A 25,152-nucleotide genomic window follows, 5' to 3' on the forward strand; every position below is an offset into this window, starting at 1 on the left:
TCTTAGTGCCATGTCCCAGGATGCTCTGGGGTTTCACCCCAGCACGTGGCCCAGGGTCTGGGATCGGATTGGGGCAGGGTCTGCACCACGGAGCAGCGTCCTCATGGGGTCCTCAGCTCCAGGGCTTGTGTATTGCTTGCTCAGTGTGGTGCCGGGAGCGCTGGCTGGTGCAAGGTGTGTGTGTGTGTGTGCACATCTGTCTGTGTCTGTGTGCGTGCGCACATCTGTGCTGCTGTTTGCTGGGCGGGGGGGGGAGGGTAGTGTGAGGGGCAATTGCTGGCTCCCCCCACAGCCCCGTTGGGGGAACCCAGGCCCAGCTTTGTCCCCACAGCCTCATTAACTCTGGTCTCTCCCCTCCCTGCAGGGACCCAGAGGTTTGCTTGGACCCAAAGGCCCACCGGGGATCCCCGGGCCTCTGGTAAGTGCCACGCACGGCATCCCAATTCCCCCTGCCCCCGTAACCCCCACCACACTAACCTCCACCTGTCCATCTGTCTGTCTCCTCCGCAGGGCGTGCGTGGCATAGATGGTCCCATTGGGCCCAAAGGGAACCTGGTGAGTCGGCATGGCTGTCTGTCTGTCTGTCTGCGCTGCCCGGTCCTGCTATGGACTGGGTTGGAAATGCCTTAAGGGCCCCCAGCCGGGGACTCCGGTGCTGTGAGCTTCCCCTACAGCAGTGCCCCCAGCCGGGGACTCGGGTGTTGCGAGCTTCCCCTACTGCAGTCCCCCCAGCCGGGGACTCTGGTGCTGCGAGCTTCTCCTACAGCAGTGCCCTAAATGGGGTTTCCGGTGCTGTGAGTTTCCCCTACAGCAGTGCCCCCATCCAGTGATCCCAGTGTTGTGAACGTCCCCTGAAGCAGTGCCCTCTCTCCCTTCTATATAACATGCGGGTGGGTCTGGTTCTAACTCCAGTTGTGTCTGACTGTTACAGGGGCCGCAAGGCGAGCCAGGCCCCCCAGGTCAGCAGGGAACTCCAGGCACCCAGGTAAGGAAAACCCTCTCCCTGAAACAGCCCAGCTCTGGGGACACGGGGTCCAGTGGGGCGGGGAGGCTGGGAGCCAGGACTCTTGGATTCCGTTCCTGCTCTGGGAGGGGAGTGGGGTCTAGTGGTTAGAGCAGGGGGGCTGGGAGCCAGGACTCCTGGGTTCTATCCCCGGCTCTGGGTGGGGAGTGGGGGCTGAATCTGACCATGTCTCTCTCTCTCAGGGATTGCCTGGCCCACAAGGTGCTATGGGGCCCCCCGGAGAGAAGGTGAGTGCCCCGAACCTACCCTGCCCCCCCCAGTGTTGTGCAGCCCCCACACGGGCCAGGGTCACACAACGGGGGTCTCTGCTCTGCCTGCTCTGATCTCTGCTTTTCTCTCTCTCTGCAGGGTCCCAGAGGCAAACCTGGCCTCCCCGGCATGCCGGGGTCCGACGGGCCTCCCGTGAGTAACCTGCTCACCCCAGCTCCTCCTCTCCTTCCTTCCACCCTCTCCTCCCAGCACCCTGACCCCCAGACTCCCCCAGCCCCGGAGTGGCAATACGACGGCCATATTTCACAGGAAGTGAGCCCATACTGTTGGCCTCCTGCACGGCATGGCTCCCTCCTGCCCCGGGGCGAGAGCCCAGCGGCCATGTTTAACAGGAAGTGGGTCACTGCCATTTCTTCTTGACTCCTTGCCTGACCTTGGCATGGGTGCAAGGGTGGGGCAGCCATGCTTAACAGGAAGTGAGCTAGCACATTTCCTGTAGGGGCCCCATCATCACAGGGATGCTCTTGAGCAGTGTTCGCCCCACCCCCGGCTATGGGGCAATGACTGGTGGCCATGTTTAACAGGAAGTGAGCTAGCATGACTTCCTGTTGGCCCCCCACTCGCACCCCTGCTCATGGGGTGAGGACTTGGTGGCCGTGTTTAACAGGAAGTGAGCTAGTACCACTTCCTGCTGGCCCCCCCACTTGCACCCCGTGCTCATGGGGCGAGGACCTGGTGGCCATGTTTAACAGGAAGCGAGCTAGTACCACTTCCTGTTGACGTTGGTTTCCCTTCAGCCTGGCTTGGTTGGTTGACCCCGTTAAATGCCAGCGAGTGGGATTGGCCCCAGAGCCTCTGGCCTCAGCTCTGGCCTGGTCCCCAAAGGCAGCTACCCCCACTCACGCCAACCCCGGCTTGCACCCCCTGGCGCAACCAAGCTCCACTGACCATTCACCCCTAGCCGGGCCAGGTGTCCCCAACGCTTGGTTAAAGGAGTTCAGGTCAAAGGGCAGCCCTGCCACCGAGAGCTGGGCTATTCCTGCCCCACAGGCAGGGGGCACTGCCCTTGCCACAGGAGCGGGGGAGGGGGATGTTGGGGTGGCTCCCCAGGCAGGGGGACAGAGCAACGCCCAGGGGTTAAGTGCTGTGGTGCTGGTGTTAATGGTTCATCCCTCTCTGGCTTCTCCCTTTCCCATTCCCTCCCTCTCAGGGGCATCCGGGGAAGGAAGGTCCGTCGGGAACCAAAGGTAACCAGGTAAGGGGATAACGTCCACTCCTACCCCTTCCCGTCGTCCACCCAGACCCCAATATCCCCTCGCCTCTCAGGCACCGGGGTCAAGCCCCCCTCCCCCCAGTCCTAGCGCTTTCAGACCTTGGCGGCCAGGTCACAGCCCCCCAGGTGCTGGGGTGAGGTACTAAGACCCTGTCCCCCAACGTGCTGGGGTCAGAGCCCCCGGGTCAGTGGGGTGATGTCTCCCATCCGTGATTCTAACCCCTCCTCGTAGGGAGCAGGGACACCAGCGACTCTCCCCTGTGATTGGTCTAATCTCTCTCTATTGCAGGGTCCGTCCGGTCCCCAAGGTCTGATTGGCTACCCAGGCCCACGTGGTGTGAAGGTAAGCGGCTGATTGGTCCCAGGACTTGGCGTGACTCTTTGGGACTGGGATATTACCCACAATTCTTAGTAAGGATGGGTGAAGGTCCAGAAGCCAGGAGGTCCCTGCCCCTCAAGGGGAGAAGAGGATTCTGGCTAGAGTGGAAAACAAGACAAGAGGATTGTAGCCAATGGGATCCAGGACTCCTGGGTTCTATCCCGTCTCTGGAAGGGGAGTGGGGTCCGAGGATTAGAGCAGGGAGCGGTGGGAGCTGGGAGCCAGGACTCCTGGGTTCTATCCCGGCGCTGGGAGGGGAGGGGGGGCTTGTGGATTCTCTGCCTAGATCTGTGGGTGGTCTCTGCAGTGCAGCTTACCCTGTTGAACTCTCCCTGTCTCTCCCAGGGCGTGGATGGAATTCGGGGGCTGAAGGGTCACAAGGGTGAGAAGGTGAGTTCTGCTTCCCCGACCCTCAACCGCAGGTCAGACATGATGCTGGCAGCACCGCACAGCGCCCCCTAGTGCCCGGCTGGGGAACTGGTGCATGGCACGCCCTAGTGCCATGCTGGGGGAATGGCGCACAGCGCCCCCTAGTGCCAGGTTGGGGGAATGGCACACAGAGCCCCCTAGTGCCAGGCTGGGGGAATAGTGCACTGCACACTCTAGTGCCATGCTGGGGGAATAGCGCACAGTGCCCCCTAGTGCCCGGCTGGGGGAATAGTGCACTGCATGCCCTAGTGCCATGCTGGGGGAATGACGCACAGCGCCCCACTTGGTGCCATGCAGGGGAAATGGTGCACATGCCCCTTAGTGCCAGGCTGGGGGAATAGTGCATAGCGCCCCCCTAGTGCCAGGCTGGGGGAATGGTGCACAGTGCCCCCTAGTGCCAGGCTGGGGGAATGGTGCACAGTGCCCCCTAGTGCCAGGCTGGGGGAATAGTGCACAGCACCCCCTAGTGCGAGGCTGGGGGAATAGTGCACGGCGCCCCCTAGCTGTGGACCCCTGACCAGGGGTCAGGAAGGGATTTCCCGCCCCTCCCAGTGTATTCTGAGTTTTTTGTTTTAACTCTCCTCCCCCTGCAGCGTCAGGGCCGCCCCTGGCTAGAGATGGGACCTGGGCGGGGGGGGGGGGGGGCTCTGTGGGGGCACCCAGCATTATCTCACCCACGGGCGTGGCTGGCTGGTCCTTGCGCCCATGTGCAGGGTGTAGCTGATCGCTGTGGGTGGGGTCGGGGGGAATTCCGCCCCCCCTCAGACTGGCAGTGACTTGGGGGTTCTCACCTTCCCCTGCAGCCTGGGGGCGGGTCACTGGCCAGGATTATCTGGGGGGGGGGGTGTCTCTCACTTAACCCTTTCCCTGCCATTGCAGAGCCTCGGGCTCTGGTGCCCCTCAGCTCCCCCGATCTCAGCCTGTGGCAGGTAACAGCCCAGTCTCCTGGGGGCTGTGGCACTTCGGTCTCATTGCGGGTGTCGGGTTAGTGTGCGGGGGCGGGGGGTCGGGGGGCTGGGTTAGTGAGCGGGGGCGGGGGGGCGGGGGGCTGGGTTAGTGAGCGGGGGCGGGGGGGAGGCTTGTGGCCTGTGACATACAGGAGGTCGGACCGGCTGAGCTGCTGGTTCCTTCTGGCCTTTCCTCTCTGGCTGTCTGACTGTCACCGGTCTGTCTGTCTGTCTGTCTCTGCAGGGTGAGGACGGATTCCCCGGATTCAAGGGCGACTTCGGGGTGAAAGGAGACAGGGTAAGTTTGTGCCCGGAGCCCCCCGCCCCTCGCTGCCTGCCTGCTCCTGGCGATGCCAGTCTCACCCACCCCTGTTCTCTCTGCCCCCGCAGGGCGAGGTGGGTGTCCCAGGATCCAGAGGAGAGGATGGACCGGAAGGTCCCAAAGGCCGGACCGGACCCTCGGGCGACCCGGGTCCCCTCGGACTGGTGGGAGAGAAGGTGAGGAGCCGGGGCAGCATGGGGCAGGACTGGGCAGTGCCGAGCATGAGGGCGTGGGCCCCTGCCCATGTGCCTGTTCCCTGCCCCCCTGAACAGCCAGCCCCCCACCCTGGGGCCGGATGGGAGCCGGCACCCACTAGAGGGGAAAGGCCCCGTGCCCCATTCCCTGCCCCCGTGAACAGCCAGCCCCCCACCCTGGGGCTGGGTCAGAGCCGGCGCCCACTAAAGGGGAAAGGCCCCGTGCCCCATCCCCCTAGTCTCATCTCTCTCTCTCTCTCTCTCGCAGGGGAAGCTGGGCGTACCAGGTCTTCCCGGATACCCAGGACGGCAAGGCCCGAAGGTGAGCACTGTGGACGGTGGGTCTATCCCCTCTGCCCCCCCTCTGCCCCCCATCACCCCCCTTAACCCGCATCTCTTCTCTCTCCACAGGGATCTCAGGGCTTCCCCGGATTCCCTGGCACCAATGGTGAGAAGGGTGCTCGGGTGAGTAACCCTCCATCACCCCCCCGGCATGGCTCCCCCCACCCCCAGCACAGCTCCCCCCACTGCCCCCCAGTGGAGTGGGGTCCATGTTTCCCTCCGCAGGAGGCATCCCCACGTGGGAAACTGTTGGGGGGACCTGGGGGAGGGGGCTGCAGGTCCTGCTGGGGGGGGGGCTGACACCCCCCGCAGGGATGGATTGGAACTGGGACTTACTGGTGGGGCTGGGTGAAGAGTGAGAGGCTGTTGGGGGGTGGAGGAGGGTCTTCTGGGGACAGGCTGGATGGGGGATGGTTCTAGGTGGGGGTGTCTGCAAAGCCCTGGGTGGGGTGGGGTCCCCATAGGGGTTGGAGTTGGGGGTCCCTGTAGAGCTGCGAATAGGGTGTCCTTGGGGGTGTCCTAGGGGTGGGGTCTCTGTAGAGCCCTGGATTGGGGGATCCCTGTGCAGGTTCTGTGGGGTTGGGGGACCCTGCAGAGCCATGGATGGGGGGAGTTTAATGGGGGCTGGGAGGGGGGTTGGTTCTGGGTGGCGGGTTCCAGGGGTGGGTGTTAGGGGTCCCTGCCGGGCCCTGGCTGGCTGAGGGGTCCCTGGGTGGGCTGGGTGGGACGTGGGGGGTCCCTGTGTGTCTCCCGTGGGTGGGTACATTATGGGTCCCTGCCGGGCCCTGGCTGGCAGAGGAGTTCTCGCATGGGTGCCCATGCCCTGGCTGTGTCTCACTGACTCTCTCTGTTGCAGGGTCTGTCCGGGAAGCCGGGGACCCGGGGCGAGCGCGGCCCCTCGGTGAGTGTGGGGGAGAGGCGGGGGGGTTAGTGCAGCCAACTCTCTGGGCTCCCCCCATCCATCCTCACTCCCCCCGATCCATCTCTCCACATCTGTCCAGCCTTCCATCTGTGTTCTCCTTCCATCCAGCCCTCCGTCCTCCCATCCCTGCCCCAGTCCTCCGTCCCCATCCGCCTCGATCCGTCCCGTCTCATCTGTCTGTCCAGCCTTCCCTCTGTGTTCTCCTTCCATCCAGCCCTCCGTCCTCCCATCCCTGCCCCAGTCCTCCGTCCCGATCCGCCTCGATCCGTCCCGTCTCATCTGTCTGTCCAGCCTTCCATCTGTGTTCTCCTTCCATCCAGCCCTCCGTCCTCCCATCCCTGCCCCAGTCCTCCGTCCCGATCCGCCTCGATCCGTCCCTTCTCATCTGTCTGTCCAGCCTTCCCTCTGCTTTCTCCATCCATCCACCCCTCCGTCCTCCCATCACTGCCCCAGTCCTCCGTCCCAATCCCCCTCGATCCGTCCCGTCTCATCTGTCTGTCCATCCTTCCCTCTGCTTTCTCCATCCATCCACCCCTCCATCCTCCCATCCTGCCCCAGTCCTCCATCCCGATCCCCCTCGATCTGTCCCTTCTCATCTGTCTGTCCATCCATCCATCCCTCCGTCCTCCCATCCTGCCCCAGTCCTCCGTCCCAATCCCCCTCGATCCGTCCCTTCTCATCTGTCTGTCCATCCATCCCTCTGCTTTCTCCATCCAAAACCTCCATCCCCTCCTTCTCACACCCACGTTCTCCTGTCTGTCCATCCATCCATCTGTGCCCAGTGCAGGGCCGGCCCCAGCATTTCTGCCGCCCCAGGAAAAAAAAAAAAAAAAGAAAGAAAAAAAAGCTGCGATCGCGATCGGCGGCGGCAATTCGGCGGCAGGTCCTTCGCTCCTAGAGGGAGTGAGGGACCTGCCAGCCCCGAATTGCTGCAGGTGCCGCCCCTCTCCCTTGGCCGCCCCAAGCACCTGCTTGTTAAGCTGGTGCCTGGAGCCGGCCCTGGCCCAGTGCAGGCTCCCCATCACGGCTCCTGCCCCTCCCGTGGAACCCCCCTCACCCAGTCCCCAGTGAGGTCATGCCCATGACCCCTGGGGCCAGCCACGCCCCCTGCCATGGGGCTCACGCCCCAGCTTGACTCATACATGATGTGTCCCCTCTGGGCTCCACCCCGCCTTGGCACAGGGCCTCGGGGCTGGGCCTCTCTCTGGTGGGGGGGCAAATATCCCCCTCCACCTACCCTCCTTAATCCTCCCATCTGGGGTTGGGGGGGTCCAGCATTCCCCTACCGGGGCTGGGGGTCATGTGCCCATCCCCGTCCTATGTGGCTGGTGGGTCCCTACCGTCTGCCGCCTCCACCCCTGAGATCCTCGTGAACGCCCCCAGGGCACTGTGTGGGTCGCTGGGGTTCTGCCCCCCGGGAAGGGGCGGTTGGAGGACGGGAGGGGGCAGAGCTAGGGCTCAGACGCTCACCCGCCTCTGTCTCATTCCTCCAGGGTCCCAGGGGCCAGCGGGGGCCACGAGGAGCCACTGGAAAGCTGGGGGCGAAGGTGAGGTCTGGGGCTCCGGGTCTGTCCGTCTGTCTGAGTGTCGGGTCGGGGTGGGGTCAGTGTGTTGCAGGGTGCGGTCTGGGCAGGGCTCAGAGTTCAGCGTGTGTGAGCAGGCTCTGGGCGTGCAAACGTGCAAGGCTGAATGTGTTCCTTTGTGTGTGTGTTTGTGTGTCCCTGTCTGTCCATGTGTGTATGTCTCTGTGTGTGTGTGTGCCCCATCTGCGTCTCTCTGTGTGTCCCTGTGTGTATCCCCATGTGTCTGTGTGTGTGTCTGTCTCTGTCTCTCTGTGTGTGTCTGTGTACATCCGAGTGTGTGAGAATGGGTGTGTGTGCTTGCACATCTGTGCACGCGTGTCAGTGTGTGTTGGAAGGGAATGTGCTCCCGGTTGCCTCTCACATTTGTCTCCCCCCACAGGGCACCTCTGGCGGCGACGGCCCCCATGGCCCTCCAGGGGAAAGGGTGAGTGTGAGCACAGCGTGGGGGGGACCTGGGCGTGCACAGAGCCCTGGGCACCGGGCACCGCCCTTCGCTGGGCCTGGAACACCACTGCTGGGCCTCGTGCAGCCTGCCCCGCCTTGTGCCCATGCCCGTTCACCTCTCCAGGGCCCTGTGCGACAGCCGTGCCAGGCATGGGTCACATTAGTGCAACACTCGCACTAGGCCTCTGCTCACCACCACCAGGCCTCATGCAGCCTGCCCTGTCTGAGCGTCGCTAGCACTGTTCAGCCTCTCTGTGAGCCGGCTCCAGACCTGCTGTGCGAGCTGCAGCGATTTGTTGGTGCGAGGGACCGGTCACTGCAGTGCGATGCTCGCACGGCCCCAGTCACGGCTGCTGGGCCTGGCACGGTGCACAGCAGCCTCAGCAGGTCCCTAGTGCGAGGGACGGGTCACTTCAGTGCGACACGGCTGGCTTTGTGTAGTCGGGCTCCCGGTACAACATTGGCCTGGCCCTGGCCGTGCTGGCCTCCAGCTGGTGTCCCCGGGGCCGGGCATTGTTTTCCCTGCCCCCACAGCCCCCCCTAATCTCCGCTCTGCTCTCCACAGGGACTCCCGGGCCCCCAGGGGCCAAACGGCTTCCCCGGACCCAAAGGGCCACCGGTGAGTAACATGCACTATCTACTGCCTCCCCTGCCCCTCTGCCTGCCCCCAGCCCCCTGCCGGCTCCTCAGCCCCCTCCCCCCACATCCAAGCTACCCCCCACCTGCTCCCCAGCCTCCCTGCCTGCATCCCAGCCCAATCCCACTGCCATTCCCACCCGCCTGCTCCCCTCCCCTCTGCCTGCTCCCAGCCCTCTGCCGGCTCCTCAGCACCCTCCCCCCACATCCAAGCTACCCCCCACCTGCTCCCCAGCCTCCCTGCCTGCATCCCAGCCCCCTCTCACCTGCTCCCCAGCCTCCCTGCCTGCATCCCAGCCCTCTTCCACCTGCTCCCCAGCCTCCCTGCCTGCATCCCAGCCCCCTCTCACCTACTCCCCAGCCTCCCTGCCTGCATCCCAGCCCCCTCTCACCTGCTCCCCAGCCTCCCTGCCTGCATCCCAGCCCCCTCTCACCTACTCCCCAGCCTCCCTGCCTGCATCCCAGCCCCCTCTCACCTACTCCCCAGCCTCCCTGCCTGCATCCCAGCCCCCTCTCACCTGCTCCCCAGCCTCCCTGCCTGCATCCCAGCCCTCTCCCACTGCCATTCCCACCCGGCCCCCCAGCTGGCTCCCCTGTCCTCCTGACTGCTCCCCAGTTCCCTCCCACTGTGATCTCCCCCTGCCCCACTGACCTCTCCGTTTTCCTCCCCACAGGGCCCCCCTGGCAAGGACGGGCTTCCCGGGCACCCCGGTCAGCGAGGAGAAGTCGTACGTGTCTCTGTTACTGCGCTGTTGGGCTTCAGATACTTTTCTCTTACCCCTGTGTTACTCTGGGGTTCCTCCCGTGTTACACTCTGGTTCCTCCCAGGTTACACCTGAGTAACTCCAGGCTACCTCAGGAAACTCCCTCATTACTCCTCATATAGTACCTTGTTACTTTCCGATTATTCCCCGTTACTCCTTTCTTACTCCCCTGTTACTCTCTGATTACTCTCATGTTACTCTCATATTACACCTCACATACTCTGGCATTACTCTCTGATTACTCCCATGTTACCCCAAATTACTCCCACATTACTCTCTGGATACTCCTGTGTTACACCTCACATGCTTCTATGTTACGCTTTGGATACTCCCGTTACTCCTCTTTCACTCCCGCTTTGCATTCTGGTTGCTCACATATTACTCTCTGGATACTCCTGTATTATTCCTCTCTCACTCCTGCGTTGCAGTCTGGTTACTCCCGCATTACTCCTCTCTCGCACATTGCTCTCTGTTCACTCCGCTGTTACTCTTGGTTACTCCCACTTTACTACTCTCTTACTCCCATGTAACTCTCAGGGTATTCCCATTTTAATCCTTGTATACTGATGTATTACGTTCTGGATACTCCTGCATTACTCCTCACATACTCCAATGTTAGTCTGGTTACCCCCACATTACTGCTCATAAATTCATGTGTTACACTCTGGATTCACCATGGTTACTCCTCACACACTCACGTGTTACACTCTGGATTCACCATTGTTACTCCTCACATACTCACGTGTTACACTCTGGATTCACCATTGTTACTCCTCACACACTCACATGTTACACTCTGGATTCACTATTGTTACTCCTCACACACTCATGTGTTACACTCTGGATTCACCATGGTTACGCCTCACACACTCATGTGTTACGCTCTGGATACTCCATGGTTACTCCTCACACTTTTCTACATTGCTCCTCACACACTCCTATGTGACTCTCCACTTACACTCGGGGGGGTGGGGGGCAGAGACATCTGCCGTGGCTCGTGCTAATGCCCCCATCTCTCTCTGTCTTTCAGGGTTTCCAAGGCAAGACGGGCCCCCCCGGCCCCCCGGGGGTGGTGGGACCTCAGGTAAGAAGCCGGGTGGTGGGGGGTGCCGGGGTGGGCTGGGAACGGCCGTGCCTCCAGGGTGCAGTTACTCGGCAGCTCCTCCTGGTGGTGGAAGAGGCAGGGGTCGAAGGGTCTGGCCCATTCCCTGAAGGTCTCACACTGTTTCTTGTCTCCCCCTGCACTAGGGCGCTTCTGGGGAGTCTGGTCAGATGGGGGAGAGAGGTCACCCAGGCCCCCCCGGACCCCCGGGAGAGCAGGGCTTGCCAGGACCCTCTGGGAAAGAAGGAACCAAGGTAAGGAGCTGTGATGCTCCAGTGCGGCGCTAGGGGGCGCTGTGCTGCAGGGAGCAGGGTGGGGGACCCACCTAATCCTCCTTCTCCTTCCCCCGGCGCAGGGAGACCCCGGCCCCCCGGGAGCCCTCGGAAAAGACGGCCCGGCTGGACTGCGCGGTTTCCCTGGTGAGCGTGGGCTGCCCGGCACCCCGGTGAGTACCCGCCCCCCACCACACAATGCCCCTAGCCCGTCCCCTGTGCCAGCAGGCCCTGACCTGTGCTTCTCTCCCGCAGGGCGGCACGGGGCTGAAAGGGAACGAGGGGCCGGCCGGACCCCCAGGACCTGCAGTGAGTATGATGTGGGGACCCCCACGCCAGCCCCTCCCCCAACTCCTTCCCCCCAACTATTCCCCTAGGCCCCCACCTCCCCGACTGTTCTCTGATCTCCCTTCCCTCACTCCCCCATCAGCCCCTCTCCTCCCTAACCTCCGACCTCTGACCCCCCTGATCCGCCCCCTCCCTCACACCTGATCCCGGTCCCCGCAATGTGTGTCGGGGGGACCCCGCTGTGGGGGGCAGCAAGTGACTCCTCCTCTCTCTCCCCACAGGGCTCCCCCGGCGAGAGAGGCGGCCCTGGGCAGGGCGGCCCCATCGGACCCCCAGGCAGACCGGGCCCCCAAGGGCCACCAGGCCCCGCTGGAGAGAAAGGAGTTCCTGTGAGTAGGGGGCACAAAGGGGGGATCAGGGCTGAGTCGGATGCAGGGGGGGCTGGGAGCCAGGACTCCTGGGTTCTGTGCCCAGTGCTGGGAGGGGAGTGGGGTCAGGTGAGTTAGAATGGGGGGTGGGTGGGAGCCAGGACTCCTGGGTTCTGTGCACCTCACTCCCCTCTGTTTCTCCCTAGGGTGAAAAAGGTCCCATAGGCCCCGCTGGCCGCGACGGAGTCCAGGGTCCCGTTGGGCTGCCCGGCCCAGCGGGGCCCCCAGGGGGTGCTGGTGAGGACGGCGACAAGGTAAGGCCCCGTCTGTGTCTGTGTCCTGCCCCCCCACGTGGCGATGGGCTAAACCCCCTTTCTCCTCTCTCCGCAGGGCGAGGTGGGCGAGCCGGGCCAGAAGGGTGGCAAAGGCAACAAGGGAGAACACGTGAGTCTGAGCTGGGGGCTCCCCTGACCCCACACTGGGGCTGATCCCCCCCAAATTCCTGCCTGGGGTATCTCTGTGTCTCAGCACCCCTGACTCCCGTCTCCTTCCTTCCAGGGTCCCCCAGGCCCCCCAGGTCCCATGGGCTCAGTCGGGCAGCCTGGAGCAGCCGTAAGTACCTTGCCCCCCTCAGACAGCCTCCTGCAGCATAGGGCGGGGGGGCCCTGCGGCTGGTAGCATGGGGCGGTGCCAGCTCTGGGCAGAGCAGGACTACGGAGCTGGGTTGGCTCCATGCGGGGGGGGGGGGCGATGGAGCTGGTTGGCTCTGTGCAGGGCAAAGGGATGGAGCCGGGTTGGTTCCGTGCAGGGCCTGGGCGATGGAGCCGGGTCGGCTCCGTGCAGGGGCTGGGCGATGGAGCCGGGTCGGTTCCGGGCAGGGCCTGGGTGATGGAGCCGGGTCGGTTCCGGGCAGGGCCTGGGCGATGGAGCCGGGTCGGTTCCGGGCAGGGCCTGGGCGATGGAGTCGGGTCGGCTCCGTGCAGGGCCTGGGCGATGGAGCCGGGTTGGCTCCGTGCAGGGCCTGGGCGATGGAGCCGGGTCGGCTCCGTGCAGGGCCTGGGCGATAGAGCCGGGTCGGTTCCGGGCAGGGCCTGGGTGATGGAGCCGGGTCGGTTCCGGGCAGGGCCTGGGTGATGGAGCCGGGTCGGTTCCGGGCAGGGCCTGGGTGATGGAGCCGGGTCGGTTCCGGGCAGGGCCTGGGTGATGGAGCCGGATCAGCTCCATGTGGTCGGGGTGGGGGACGTAGCTGAGGGCGATGGAGCCCGGTCTGCTCCGTGCCGGGCGGAGGGTCCCTGACTCCTGGCAGCGCAGTGTCCTGGCCCCTCACTCATGCCATGGGGCGAGGTTCCTGACGGCAAAGAGGCCCCACATCACACTGCTGGAGTGTGGGTGGGATTCCGGGGGGTCCCATCAATGGGGAATGGCGGTGCGGGGGGATTCCCGCTGCTCCCACAGCGCCGAGACCTCCCTTCACCCCCACCCCCACCTGCTCAGCGAGTCCCGTCTCCCCGGGGCCGCTCGGGGCCCGTCTCTGACTCTCTCTTGTGTCTGTGTCGAGGGGGCTGATGGGGAGCCGGGCGCTCGGGGCCCCCAGGGCCACTTTGGGGTGAAGGGTGATGAAGGAACCCGCGGATTCAACGGGCCGCCTGGCCCCATCGGGCTGCAGGTGAGTGGGGGGGACCTGTCATTGGCCTTGCAGGGTTGCCCCCTCTGCCCCCCATTGAGCCACTCCGGTGCCCTGGCCCCACCCCTACACCTGGCCCCACCCCTGGCCCTGCCCCCATGCTCTATAGTCCCACCTGTCTCCGCCTTCCCCCTGGACCCGGACCCGACCCGAGCCCCCCTTCCTAGCCATGGCCCCAGCCCTAGCCACCCAATCCGGCCTGCCCCATGGTACAGTTCTAGCTGGGGACAGGATTCCCCTTTACTTCCTGTCCCAAACTGCTGGGCAGCATGACAGTGTGACCACTGGCCAGTTGTTGCTGGGTCCCACCCCCGAGCCAGCTGTTCTGGGAGGCGGGGGAAGCTATCCCTGTGTGCCCTCCTCCCCACCTATCTGGATCCAGATGTGCCCCTCTGTCTGGGTCCCCTCCCCCCATCCCTGCTCCAGATGTGCCCCTTGCTCTGCTCCTCCCCCAGCTCCAGATGTGTCCCTCCCTCTGAGCCACCATCCCATCCTGAATCCAGATGTGTCCCTCCATCTCTGCCCATCCTCCAGATCCAGATGTGTCCTAGGTCTAGGACCCTCTTCATCCCAAATCCAGATGTGCTGCCTGCTTCCCCCATCTCCCTGGATCCAGATGTGCCCCTTGATCTGCCCCCTCCCCCCAGTCCAGATGTGCCCCGCACTGATGCTCTCTGTCTCTCCTTAGGGTCTGCCGGGCCCGGCGGGGGAGAAGGGCGAGACAGGTGACGTGGGCCCCATGGTAAGTGACAGCGGCTGCCCCCATTCCCAGTCCCCCCTCCAGGTGGGAATGTCCCAGAGCCCCCCTCACCTTGTTCTTTCTCCCCACAGGGCCCCCCAGGACCACCAGGGCCGCGTGGCCCAGCCGGACCCTCCGGAGCCGACGTAAGTTCCTCCCCCGCCCCCCACCCCTCTCAGCCCTGACCCGGGCGTCCCCGGAGGTAACCAGCTCTGCTCTCTCCCCCTGCAGGGACCCCAAGGCGGCCCTGGAGGCATCGGCAACCTTGGCCCCCCTGGAGAGAAGGTAGGTGGAGGCAGGACGTCTGGGTTCTCTCCCAGCCCCGGGGGGGCAGAGTGGGGCTGGTAGGTTTCATGGAGTTCAAGGCCAGAAAGGCCCATTCACTCCAGCCTGGCCCCTGGACAGCAGCGGGCAGAGAATCGCTCCCTGTCACCCTGTGCCCAGCCCCGCGACCTGGCTGGGCCGACACGTGTCAGCGCCCGGGGGACCGAGCCTGGGGCCACGACAGCTGAGCCCAGGAGGGACCAAGGGGTCCCAAGGGCTGACACCCCTGCAATGGCAGGGACCTGATCCGCTGAGCCCAGCCAGTGACCCACATCCCGCGCTGCGGGGGAACGGGAAACCCCCCGAGGGCCCTGCCTGTCTGTCCTGGGGGAGATTCTTTCCCTGCCCCAATCTGGGGACCCCCAGCGTCTGAGCCAGACTCAGCAGCCAGACAGAGGTGTCTCTGGAGCCTGTCAGAGCACCGCCCCGCCCCCGCGTGTGGTGCCCCATCTCCAGCTGATTGAGTCTCAGGGAGCAAATCCCTTCCTGACCTTGCCGCCCTGCAGCCTGAGACTGGATGAGTCACTGTCCTCGTGCAGAGGACAGTGCAGGCGACCCTGTTCTCCCCGTGGCCCGTGAAGGGAGGGGACGGATGGGGGCACTCAGAGTCACAGACTGCAGGAGTCAAAGGGCCCCACCACCACTCGCCCAGGGAAATGTGGGGCTGGAGCAGGACTCCTGGGTTCTGTCCCGGCTCTGGGAGGGGAGCGGGGCCAGGACTCCTGGGTTCTCTCCCGGCTCTGGGAGGGGAGTGGGGCCAGGACTCCTGGCTTCCCTCCCGGCTCGGGAGCGGGGCCAGGACTCCTGGGTTCTGTCCCGGCTCCGGGAGGGGAGCGGGGCCAGGACTCCTGGGTTCTGTCCCGGCTCGGGGAGGGGAGTGGGGCCAGGACTCCTGGGTTCTCTCCCGGCTCGGGGAGGGGAGTGGGGCCAGGACTCCTGGGTTCTGTCCCAGCTCTGGGAGGGGAGCGGGTCCAGGACTCCTGGGTTCTCTCCTGGCTCTGGGAGGGGAGCGGGGCCAGGACTCCTGGGTTCTCTCCCAGCTCGGGGAGGGGAACGGGGCCAGGACTCCTGGGTTCTTTCCTGGCTCTGGGAGGGGAGCGGGGCCAGGAATCCTGGGTTCTGTCCCAGCTCGGGGAGGTGAGTGGGGCTAGGATTCCTGGGTTCTCTCCCAGCTCTGGGAGGGGAGCGGGGCCAGGACTCCTGGGTTCTCTCCCAGCTCGGGGAGGGGAACGGGGCCAGGACTCCTGGGTTCTTTCCTGGCTCTGGGAGGGGAGCGGGGCCAGGACTCCTGGGTTCTGTCCCGGCTCGGGGAGGGGAGCGGGGCCAGGACTCCTGGGTTCTGTCCCGGCTCGGGGAGGGGAGCGGGGCCAGGACTCCTGGGTTCTCTCCCGGATCTGGGAGGGGAGTGGGGCCAGGACTCCTGGCTTCCCTCCCAGCTCGGGAGCGGGGCCAGGACTCCTGGGTTCTGTCCCGGCTCCGGGAGGGGAGCGGGGCCAGGACTCCTGGGTTCTGTCCCGGCTCGGGGAGGGGAGTGGGGCTAGGACTCCTGGGTTCTGTCCCGGCTCTGGGAGGGGAGCGGGGCCAGGACTCCTGGGTTCTGTCCCGGCTCGGGGAGGGGAGCGGGGCCAGGACTCCTGGGTTCTGTCCCGGCTCGGGGAGGGGAGCGGGGCCAGGACTCCTGGGTTCTGTCCCGGCTCTGGGAGGGGAGGGGAGTGGAGTGGGGTCTAGTGGCACAGGGCCTGTCGGGTGCTGCCGCGCTGTGTCTCCGGGACCATCCAGGGGGGACCGGTCAGAGCGCGAGCGCTGACGTCTCTCTCATTTCAGGGTGAGCCTGGCGAGTCGGGGGCCCCTGGCATCCCCGGGGAGCCAGGAGTCAAGGTGAGTCTTTGGGCCCCCCTGTCCCTGCTCCCTCACACACCCCATCTGGCAGCATGGCCACTAACCCCCCGGGAAACCCTCCCCCGTTTGTCCCTCTCCTACCCCCCCGGGGCTCCCCCGAGTCCTCGCCCCCACCTGGCGGCACAGCTGCTATCCCATGGGACAGCCCCGTTCCGTCCCCCACCAAGGAGCCCCCCGAGCCTCCTTCATCCCCTCTACTGGGGCCCTGCCCCCTATGGGAATCAGTGGCCAGCTCCCCACCTCTGTCTCTTCCTTATTAAGGCCCACCCAGAGCTGTCAGCCTCCAGCCAGGGACCCCTCCTTGGGGGGTGTCTCCTCTCAGGGACCCCCAGAGCACTGCTCCCCACAGGCAAGGGCCTGGCCTTTCCCCCACCCAGTGAGGACCCCCAGGGAGCCCCTTTCTTCCAACAGGACCCCCCCAAGTCTGGAGTGCTCCCCTCTCCCCAGGCTGTGAACCCCACCTCAGAGACAGTGGGGCCAGGACCTCTCCCCCCTGACAGGCCCCCCCCAAGTCTGGAGTGCTCCCCTCTCCCCAGGCTGTGAGCCCCACCCCAGAGACACTGGGGCCAGGACCTCTCCCCCCGACAGGCCCCCCCCCAAGAGACTCCTTCCCCCACACACATGGGGGATCTCCCCAAGGAACACTGGGGCTGGGATCCCTCCCCCACAGCTGACCCCCAGAGCTCTGCCCCCTGCCAGGCCACTCCCCCCATCCTCCCCCTGCCCACAGACCCCACACTGACACCCCCCCCACCGCTCTGTCTCCTTCCCAGGGCCCGCGAGGAGAGCGAGGGGAGAAAGGAGAAACCGGAGCCGCCGGCACAGCTGGACCCCCTGGAGGGAAAGGGCCCCCCGGAGACGATGGGCCCAAGGGAAACCCTGTGAGTGACGCGGCGCAGAGACCGGGGGAGGGGAAGCCAGGACTCCTGGGTTCTCTCCCAGCTCTAGGAGGGGAGTGCGGTCTAGTGGTTAGAGTGGGGCAGGGGGTGTTGGGAGCCAGGACTCCTGGGTTCTCTCCCAGCTCTGGGAGGGGAGTGGGGGCTGGTGGTTAGAGTGGGGCAGGGGGTGTTGGGAGCCGGGACTCCTGGGTTCTGTGCCTGGCTGTAGGAGGAGGTGGCTCAGGCTAATTCATTCCTGTCTCTTCCAGGGTCCTGTTGGTTTCCCAGGGGATCCGGGCCCCCCAGGTGAAATGGGTCCCAGGGTAAGTATCAGCCCCATGCGTTGCCCTCCAGGTCCCTGCAGTCTGGGGGCAGGGGAGATGCTGGGAGGTGGGGTGGGGAGGGGATCTGGGGGAATGCAGCAGGGTTTGGGGCCCCGCGGCTGGGGTTTGGGGTCCCTGCCGAGGCCTCTGCTGACTCAGGGCTTGTTTTCCCCCTCCAGGGCCAGGACGGGGCGAAGGGCGAGCGAGGCGAGGATGGGGAACCCGGGCAGCTGGTGAGTGACCAGGGCTCCCGAGTGGGGCCCTGACGGGGTCCCCCCCGACTGTTTGGAATGGATCTCCCCTGACATTTGGACTGGACACCCCACCTGTGTCCCCAGTGCTCCAGATGGGATCCGCCCCCCCCCCCCGAGACCCCCAACAGTCTGATCAGACTCCGCGTGCCCCCCATGTTCCAGATCGGGTCCCTCTCTGGATTCCTTTCTGTCCGACCTTCCTGATTGGCCCTTCCGACGTTCTGGATTGGAACCCGCCTCCGATGTTCCGGATCCCCCCTCGCTGACTGTACTCTGGGTTCCCCTGTTCCGGATCAGACCCCCATCTCTGGGTTCTCCTTTCCCTCATGTTCTGGATCAGGTTCCCCACCTCTCTGGGTTCCCCTGTCCGTGACGTTCTGGATTAGATTGGTTCTCCTAACTCCAGCTCTCTCTCTCTCTAGGGCTCGCCAGGCCCGACAGGAGAGAACGGCCCCCCAGGTCCCCCAGGGAAGAGGGTAAGTGATGGGTGTGTCTGGGCCCCCTCCCCTGCCCGGGTCACCCCCCTCCTCCTGCCGTCCCCCAGGAGCAGGGCAGAGGCGTCTCACTGCGAAGGGGGTGTGAGGGACGCGCCTGCTGTCCCAGCTACTGTGCGACGGAGACTCTGACCGGCACAGACCCCCCCACCCCAGGCACCCACCCCGTCTGCAGCCACAGTGACCTGCCAGCAGGGGGCAGCAGACACGCGCACACACAGATCCGGCTCCCTGGGAATCTCATTGCGGGGAGGGTGGGGCTGGCACCGAGGGCAGGAAATTCCTTCCCATCCTCGGCAGCGAGCGAAACGCCCGGCCCAGAGCGCGGCAGCTAATGACAGGGAAACCGCTTAGCTCCAGGGACCCCTCCTGCCCCACACCGAGCCAGCTGGTCCCCGCCCTGGGGCCGGGTCAGAGCCAGCGCCCTCTAGAGGGGACAGGCCCCGTGCCCCATTCCCTGCCCCCCTGAGCCAGCCAGTCCCTGCCCTGGGGCTGGGTGGGAGCCAGCGCCCCCTAGAGGGGACAGGCCCCGTGCCCCATTCCCTGCCCCCCTGAGCCAGCCAGTCCCTGCCCTGGGGCTGGGTGGGAGCCGGCGCCCCCTAGAGGGGACAGGCCCCTGCCCCATTCCCTTGTTCAACCCCCGTCTCCTGTCTCTGCAGGGCCCCGCAGGCTCCCCGGGTCCCGAGGGGCGTCAGGGCGAGAAGGGCACTAAGGTAAGTGACTCAGACTCTGTGGGCCCCCCCCCGGGTGGGGTCTCTGCTGGGGAGGTGTTGGGTCCCAGATCCCCTGGGGTCAAACCCAGCTCGGAGCTCCCCAGAGACGAGGCGCAGCTGGGTCTGTCCCAGGGCCCAGGGCCCAGGCTGGGAGCTCCCAGTACAGCCAGCCAGGCTGCGGCCCGGCCACGCCAAGGGCTCCTGTCCCATGATGCACTGGGATCGGTGTGACGGGGAGCCCCAGGATGGTCTCTGACCCCAAAGGGGCGCGGTGACACCAAGGAGCCCCCGCCACAGCTGTGATCGTGTCGCCCATCCCCGAGCTCACCCTGCCCCTCCGTCCCCCAGGGCGAGCCAGGCGCCGTGGGACCTCCGGGCAAGACCGGCCCCGTGGGGCCCCAGGGACCAGCTGGCAAGCAGGGGCCTGATGGGCTGAGAGGCATCCCTGGCTCAGTGGTAAGTGACAGCCAGTGCACGCCAGCAGGATGCCTGGGTCCTGTCCCGGCTCTGCGGGGGAGTGAGGGCTGGTGGGTTAGAGTGGGGGGGCTGGGAGCCAGGACTCCTGGGTTCTCTCCCCGGCTCTGGGAGGGGAGTGGGGGCTGGTGGTCAGAGCAGGGGGGGCTGGGAGCCAGGACTCCTGGGTTCTCTCCCCGGCTCTGGGAGGGGAGTGGGGTCCAGTGGGTTAAAGCAGGGGGGCTGGGAGCCAGGACTCCTGGGTTCTCTCCCCGGCTCTGGGAGGGGAGTGGGGTCCAGTGGGTTAAAGCAGGGGGGCTGGGAGCCAGGACTCCTGGGTTCTCTCCCCAGCTCTGGGAGGGGAGTGGCGGCTGGTGGGTTAGAGCGGGGGGGGGGGGGGGGGGGAAGCCAGGACTCCTGGGTTCTATCCCAGCTCTGGGTGGGGGGTGGGTTTGTCCCCAGCTCTGCAGTCCATGCTTGAATTTCCCTGCCTGCTGATGGGTCCCTGAGCCCCAGACACACGGGGGCTGGGTCCGGTCTCAGCTGCCCCCGCTGTAAATCCAGAACCGCCCTCCCCCGATGCCAATGGGCGGAGAGTGGAGCTCTGCCCCCTGCAGGCCTGTCCAGAGCGGTCAACGCATGAGACCCCCTGCCTCCGACTGGGGAGCCCCAGAGGGGTGGGGTGCAGGACCCCTGCCTCCAACTGGGGAGCCCCAGAGGGGTGGGGTGCAGGACCCCTGCCTCCGGGCTGGGAGCCCCAGAGGGGTGGGGTGCAGGACCCCTGCCTCCGGGCTGGGAGCCCCAGAGGGGTGGGGTGCAGGACCCCTGCCTCCGACTGGGGAGCCCCAGAAGGGTGGGGTGCAGGACCCCTGCCTCCGACTGGGGAGCCCCAGAGGGGTGGGGTGCAGGACCCCTGCCTCCGGGCTGGGAGCCCCAGAGGGGTGGGGTGCAGGACCCCTGCCTCCGACTGGGGAGCCCCAGAAGGGTGGGGTGCAGGACCCCTGTCTCCGACTGGGGAGCCCCAGAAGGGTGGGGTGCAGGACCCCTGTCTCCGACTGGGGAGCCCCAGAGGGGTGGGGTGCAGGACCCCTGCCTCCGGGCTGGGAGCCCCAGAGGGGTGGGGTGCAGGACCCCTGCCTCCGACTGGGGAGCCCCAGAAGGGTGGGGTGCAGGACCCCTGCCTCCGGGCTGGGAGCCCCAGAGGGGTGGGGTGCAGGACCCCTGTCTCCGACTGGGGAGCCCCAGAAGGGTGGGGTGCAGGACCCCTGTCTCCGACTGGGGAGCCCCAGAAGGGTGGGGTGCAGGACCCCTGCCTCCGGGCTGGGAGCCCCAGAGGGGTGGGGTGCAGGACCCCTGCCTCTGGGCTGGGAGCCCCAGAGCAGGGTGGGGCCTCTGGGCTGGGCTGTGGGGGGCAGCCCCAGGGCATGGTCGGGGCAGCGTTTAGCGCTAACCTCTCCCCTTCATCCCCCGCAGGGAGAACAAGGCAAGCCGGGCGCGACGGGCCAGACGGGCCCCCCGGGACCTGTGGTGAGTGTGACTCCGCCCTCCCGTGCGACGGAGCCCCCCTCCCCTCCCCGGCTAACCGCTCTGCCTGTGTCTCCCTGCAGGGCCCCCCGGGGCTGCCTGGCCTCAAAGGGGACTCCGGACCCAAAGGAGAGAAGGTGAGCGGGGGGCACATGGGGGGCGCACAGCCTGTGTGTGAACACACACAATACACCCGTGTGGGGGGGGGAATGATACACGCCCCGTGCACCAGTGTGCACCAGCGTGTGCCACGTGGCGCCAGCCCACGCCACGCATGCCAGGGAACATGCCAGCACACATGTGCTACACACTGCGGGTGAATGCACTGAGAGACGGGAACGCCCACGACACGTGCATCACGACCGTGGCACAAGCGATACACAAGTCTGTGGGAACCAGACACATCAGCACAACTGCCTGCAAGTATCCCTGGGGCGCACGTCCCACAGCTCGCATGAGGGGCACGAGGGTGTGTGAGCGCCCAGGGCAGAGACCCGCACACAGACCCCTCCCACACGCTGTCCCTACCGACACGCCCAGCCCCCAGCATGCAGCCCGTCTGTCTGTCTGTCCGACACCCAGCCCTCGATGCCGTCCCCCATCTGTCTGTCCTGCACTGATCACTGTCTGTCTTTCCCAGGGCCACCCTGGTCTGATCGGTCTGATCGGGCCCCCGGGCGAGCAGGGAGAGAAAGGGGACCGGGGCCTGCCTGGCCCGCAGGGCTCCCTGGGGTCGAAAGGAGAGACTGTGAGTATCGGGGGAGGGGGAGTCCTCCACTGCCAGAGACCCCTGCCATGTGGGGAGCAGTGGGAGCTCGGGGGGCCAGGAGCCAGGACTCCTGGGGTCTATCCCCAGCTCTGGGAGAGGAGTGAGGGCTGGTGGGTAAGAGCAGAGGGGATGGGAGCCGGGACTCCTGGGTTCTATCCCCGGCTCTGGGAGGGGAGTGGGGGCTGGTGGGTGAGAGCGGGGGGGCTGGGAGCCAGGACTCCTGGGTTCTCTCCCCGGCTCTGGGAGGGGAGTGGGGGCTGGTGGGTTAGAGTCGGGGGGGCTGGGAGCCAGGACTCCTGGGTTCTATCCCCGGCTCTGGGAGTGGAGTAGGGGCTGGTTGGTAAGAGCAGGGGGGCTGGGAGCCAGGACTCCTGGGTTCTAATCACTACTCTGAGGGTGGGTGTGGTGAGCAGGGCTGCCCAGGGAGGAGGCAGTGTTGGACCCAGGGCAGACGGGGCGAACGCGGGAGCCCCTGTGAGGTCTGGGGTGCGAGGGGTTAATTGGGATGCTCCTGTTCTCGCGCTAATTCCGCTCTGTTCTCGCTCCTGCAGGGGATCCCTGGTGCTACTGGCCCCATCGGCCCCGCCGGGCCCCCGGGACTTCCTGTAAGTGACCTTTGACCTTCCCCTGTGCCTCAACCCATGGCCCCCCCGTCTGAGCATCACCTGTAATGGGCCCCGTTTTGTCATCTGCCCCTCACCCTTGTGTCTGGGCATCCCCTGTAACATGCCCGTGACACTACGGGGTGCAGTCCAGACTGGGGCAGGGGCTGTGTCACCGCCTGCCCGGTATCCTGGGGTGCCCTGCGGTGCCTTGCTGCTGGAGCTCCCAGCCTGGACCCCCCCACAACCCCCCCCAGCATGTTCCCCCCGAGGGCTGGGTACATCCACCCCCTGCCAGCCATTCGCAGGCCACGCCCGGCCCCCACCAGCCTGAGTTAGTGCTGCGGGGTGACCCCAGCCCGCCCCCCACCCCACCCCACCCTGCCCCCCAGACCTGTGTTCTGCACTGTCCAGCCACGCCCAGGTCACACCCGGCCCCACCAGCCTGGGTTAGTGCTGCGGGGTGACCCTAGCCCGCTCCCCACTCCACCCTGCCCCCCCCCGACCTGTGTTCTGCCCTGTCCAGCCACGCCCGGCCCCCACCAGCCTGGGCTAGTGCTGCAGGATGACCCCAGCCCGCTCCCCACTGCCCCCTGCCCCCCAGACCTGTGTTCTGCACTGTCCAGCCACGCCCAGGTCACAGCCGGCCCCACCAGCCTGGGCTAGTGCTGCGGGGTGACCCCAGCCCGCTCCCCACTGCCCCCTGCCCCCCAGACCTGTGTTCTGCCCTGTCCAGCCACGCCCAGCCGGCCCCACCAGCCTGGGCTAGTGCTGCAGGGTGACCCCAGCCTGCTCCCCACTGCACCCTGCCCCCAGACCGTGTGTTCTGCAGTGTCCAGCCACGCCGAGGTCAGAGCTGGCCCCACCAGACTGGGTTAGTGCTGTGGGGTGACCCCAGCCTGCTCCCCACTCCATCCTGCCCCCCAGACCGTGTGTACTGCACTGCCAGCCCTCTCCTGGACAGGCCGATAGGGGATCTCATACAGCCGGTAGCCCCACAGATGGCGTTACCCACACAGCTCGCAGCCCGGGATTAGGGTCGACAAATAATAGAAGGTTCGTTCACTACAGAGCGGCAGGTGGTCAGTGGGTCCCGGTGACAAGGCGTCGAGGTCAGACGGTCACAGGGAGAATAAAGATAAAACGCTGCCCAGAACAAACCCTAACGGACTGGGCTTGGTCCCAGGCGCAGTCCCTAACTGCTGGTCGTGCGCCGGGTCGGGGCCGGCCCCGGGGGCCGACGGCCGGTTTCTTGTGTCCTCAAAGGCGAAAGAGCTGGGTGGGGAGTGAGAGCGTGGGGTGTTCGCCCCTGTCACGGACTCACAGATTGTGCCCACTCTTGGCCCCGTGCAGTCCGTGGGGGGTGCCCCTTTCAGTGCGACAGCCCTTCTCGGGGGGCCACTCTCTCTCGGGGTCAGGCCCCTCCACCTCCTGGAGCCGCACCTCTCGGAGCCTTAGCACACCTGTTTCTTGCCGTGGCCCCCCTCAGGGAGTCCACTCGCTCTGGACCCTCGGGGCCTCCACCCCCGAAGGGGTTGATGCCACCCTGTTCTCTAGACCGGAGTGACTCTCAGCCAGCATAAACCAGGAGGATTAATTGAGAGTTGAACCCAGCACAGGAAACTCTCAGGGCCTCAGGCCTGGCCTCCCTCAGCCCAGCACATCTCAGTCTCTGCCTCCAGGTGGGCTCTGCCTGCTCCCCCTCTCCAGCCCAGAGCCCCCCTGCTTCCCAGCTGGGCATCTGAGATCCCTGGCCCCAAGCCCCCTCCTCTGTCCATTGTCTTCTCTCCAGATAAACAGGGTTGTAAACTGGGGCCTCCCAGGGCCGGCTCCAGGCACCAGCTTAACAAGCAGGTGCTTGGGGCGGCCAAGGGAGAGGGGCGGCACCGCGGCTATTCGGGGGCGGCAGGTCCCTCACTAGGAGCGAAGGACCTGCCGCTGAACTGCCGCCGCCGATCGCAGCTTTTTTTTTTTTTTCTTCAAATTGCCGCCAGCGATCGCAATTGCCCTGGGGCCTCCTCTCCTGCTTCTCCCTCTGGCTGGAACCGGCTGGTTCGGTCACTGGCTCCTCACTCTGCAGCCCATTGTCCTCCCACTGGCCAGAACCGGCTGCAGCTCCTGAGCTGGGTCTCCGGGTCGGGGTCTCAGGTCACCAGTCGCTGGGGTGTCCATCCTTCAGGCCATCGGCTGGGTCCCCACGTCCTCTCTCCGGTCCTCTGCAAAACACACTCCCTCTCCCCTCACCTCGTTAAACCAGTAACACCCAGGGAAACTGAGTCCCACCCCCTCTGCATGCAAACCATTGAAACTCCACAGAAAACAAGAAAACAAACAAGAAAATCCCCCACTTCGTCACATCTCTCCCCCCTTCGAGGCTGAACGGAGCAGGGTCACGTAGCCAGTGACCTGGGGAAGTTCAGGGCCCCCGCCCCGTGGTATAACATCGGCTATAACATTGGCACTCCCCTTCCCCCTGGCGCAGCCCTCTCGACTGCACCCCCCCAGACCAGTGGTGCCCCCTCTCGGGGGCTTCCACCCATTTGACACGGGTTCTGCTTGGCCGCCATTTCCTTCATCTTCAGGCACTGGGCCACCTTGTGCCCCTTTTGGCCACAGTAATTACATTTCAGGTCCCTCAAGTCTCACCTTGGAGAGGTCTCGGGGTGACTCCCCTTCTGAGTCCCTGATGTGGGTCTCCCTCCTGCCCCCGATCTGCTGTCCACAAACTCATCTGCCAGTGGCCCTGCACTGCGCCGATCTTTGGGCTTCTGGTCCACTAGCCACATCTTAAGGTCCGGAGGGCAGATGTCATACAGCTGCTCCAACCCCCCCAGGTTATACACATCCTCTGCGGTAGTGGCCCCTGCGCCCTTCCCCCACTTGCGGAGATATTCCCCCAGCAGGTTGGTGACCTCCTTGTAAGAGACACCTGGGGTCTTGCGCACACCCCGGAATAATTTCCTGTACGCCTCGGGGGTCAGTTCAAACTTCAGCAGC

General features: G+C 65.6%; 1 protein-coding gene across 1 annotated transcript in view; it reads left to right on the forward strand.

Moving 5' to 3' along the window:
- The window catches only part of COL11A2 (collagen type XI alpha 2 chain), a 68,625-nt gene that overhangs the window by 34,775 nt on the left and 8,698 nt on the right, over positions 1-25,152 (forward strand). The window contains exons 22-61 of the mRNA XM_065415911.1: positions 365-418; positions 511-555; positions 932-985; positions 1,207-1,251; positions 1,373-1,426; positions 2,445-2,489; positions 2,797-2,850; positions 3,232-3,276; positions 4,507-4,560; positions 4,653-4,760; positions 5,047-5,100; positions 5,190-5,243; positions 5,977-6,021; positions 7,536-7,589; positions 8,005-8,049; positions 8,635-8,688; positions 9,380-9,433; positions 10,500-10,553; positions 10,718-10,825; positions 10,927-11,016; positions 11,099-11,152; positions 11,413-11,520; positions 11,706-11,813; positions 11,890-11,943; positions 12,058-12,111; positions 13,058-13,165; positions 13,872-13,925; positions 14,015-14,068; positions 14,154-14,207; positions 16,071-16,124; positions 16,919-17,026; positions 17,293-17,346; positions 17,526-17,579; positions 18,023-18,076; positions 18,754-18,807; positions 19,156-19,263; positions 20,734-20,787; positions 20,868-20,921; positions 21,425-21,532; positions 22,105-22,158. Coding sequence (XP_065271983.1) covers positions 365-418; positions 511-555; positions 932-985; positions 1,207-1,251; positions 1,373-1,426; positions 2,445-2,489; positions 2,797-2,850; positions 3,232-3,276; positions 4,507-4,560; positions 4,653-4,760; positions 5,047-5,100; positions 5,190-5,243; positions 5,977-6,021; positions 7,536-7,589; positions 8,005-8,049; positions 8,635-8,688; positions 9,380-9,433; positions 10,500-10,553; positions 10,718-10,825; positions 10,927-11,016; positions 11,099-11,152; positions 11,413-11,520; positions 11,706-11,813; positions 11,890-11,943; positions 12,058-12,111; positions 13,058-13,165; positions 13,872-13,925; positions 14,015-14,068; positions 14,154-14,207; positions 16,071-16,124; positions 16,919-17,026; positions 17,293-17,346; positions 17,526-17,579; positions 18,023-18,076; positions 18,754-18,807; positions 19,156-19,263; positions 20,734-20,787; positions 20,868-20,921; positions 21,425-21,532; positions 22,105-22,158 — 2,574 coding nt within the window. The remainder of the gene's footprint in view (positions 1-364; positions 419-510; positions 556-931; positions 986-1,206; positions 1,252-1,372; positions 1,427-2,444; positions 2,490-2,796; positions 2,851-3,231; positions 3,277-4,506; positions 4,561-4,652; positions 4,761-5,046; positions 5,101-5,189; positions 5,244-5,976; positions 6,022-7,535; positions 7,590-8,004; positions 8,050-8,634; positions 8,689-9,379; positions 9,434-10,499; positions 10,554-10,717; positions 10,826-10,926; positions 11,017-11,098; positions 11,153-11,412; positions 11,521-11,705; positions 11,814-11,889; positions 11,944-12,057; positions 12,112-13,057; positions 13,166-13,871; positions 13,926-14,014; positions 14,069-14,153; positions 14,208-16,070; positions 16,125-16,918; positions 17,027-17,292; positions 17,347-17,525; positions 17,580-18,022; positions 18,077-18,753; positions 18,808-19,155; positions 19,264-20,733; positions 20,788-20,867; positions 20,922-21,424; positions 21,533-22,104; positions 22,159-25,152) is intronic.

The sequence above is a fragment of the Emys orbicularis genome, chromosome 13, assembly GCF_028017835.1.
Source record: "Emys orbicularis isolate rEmyOrb1 chromosome 13, rEmyOrb1.hap1, whole genome shotgun sequence".
NCBI classification, from domain to species: Eukaryota; Metazoa; Chordata; order Testudines; family Emydidae; genus Emys; species Emys orbicularis.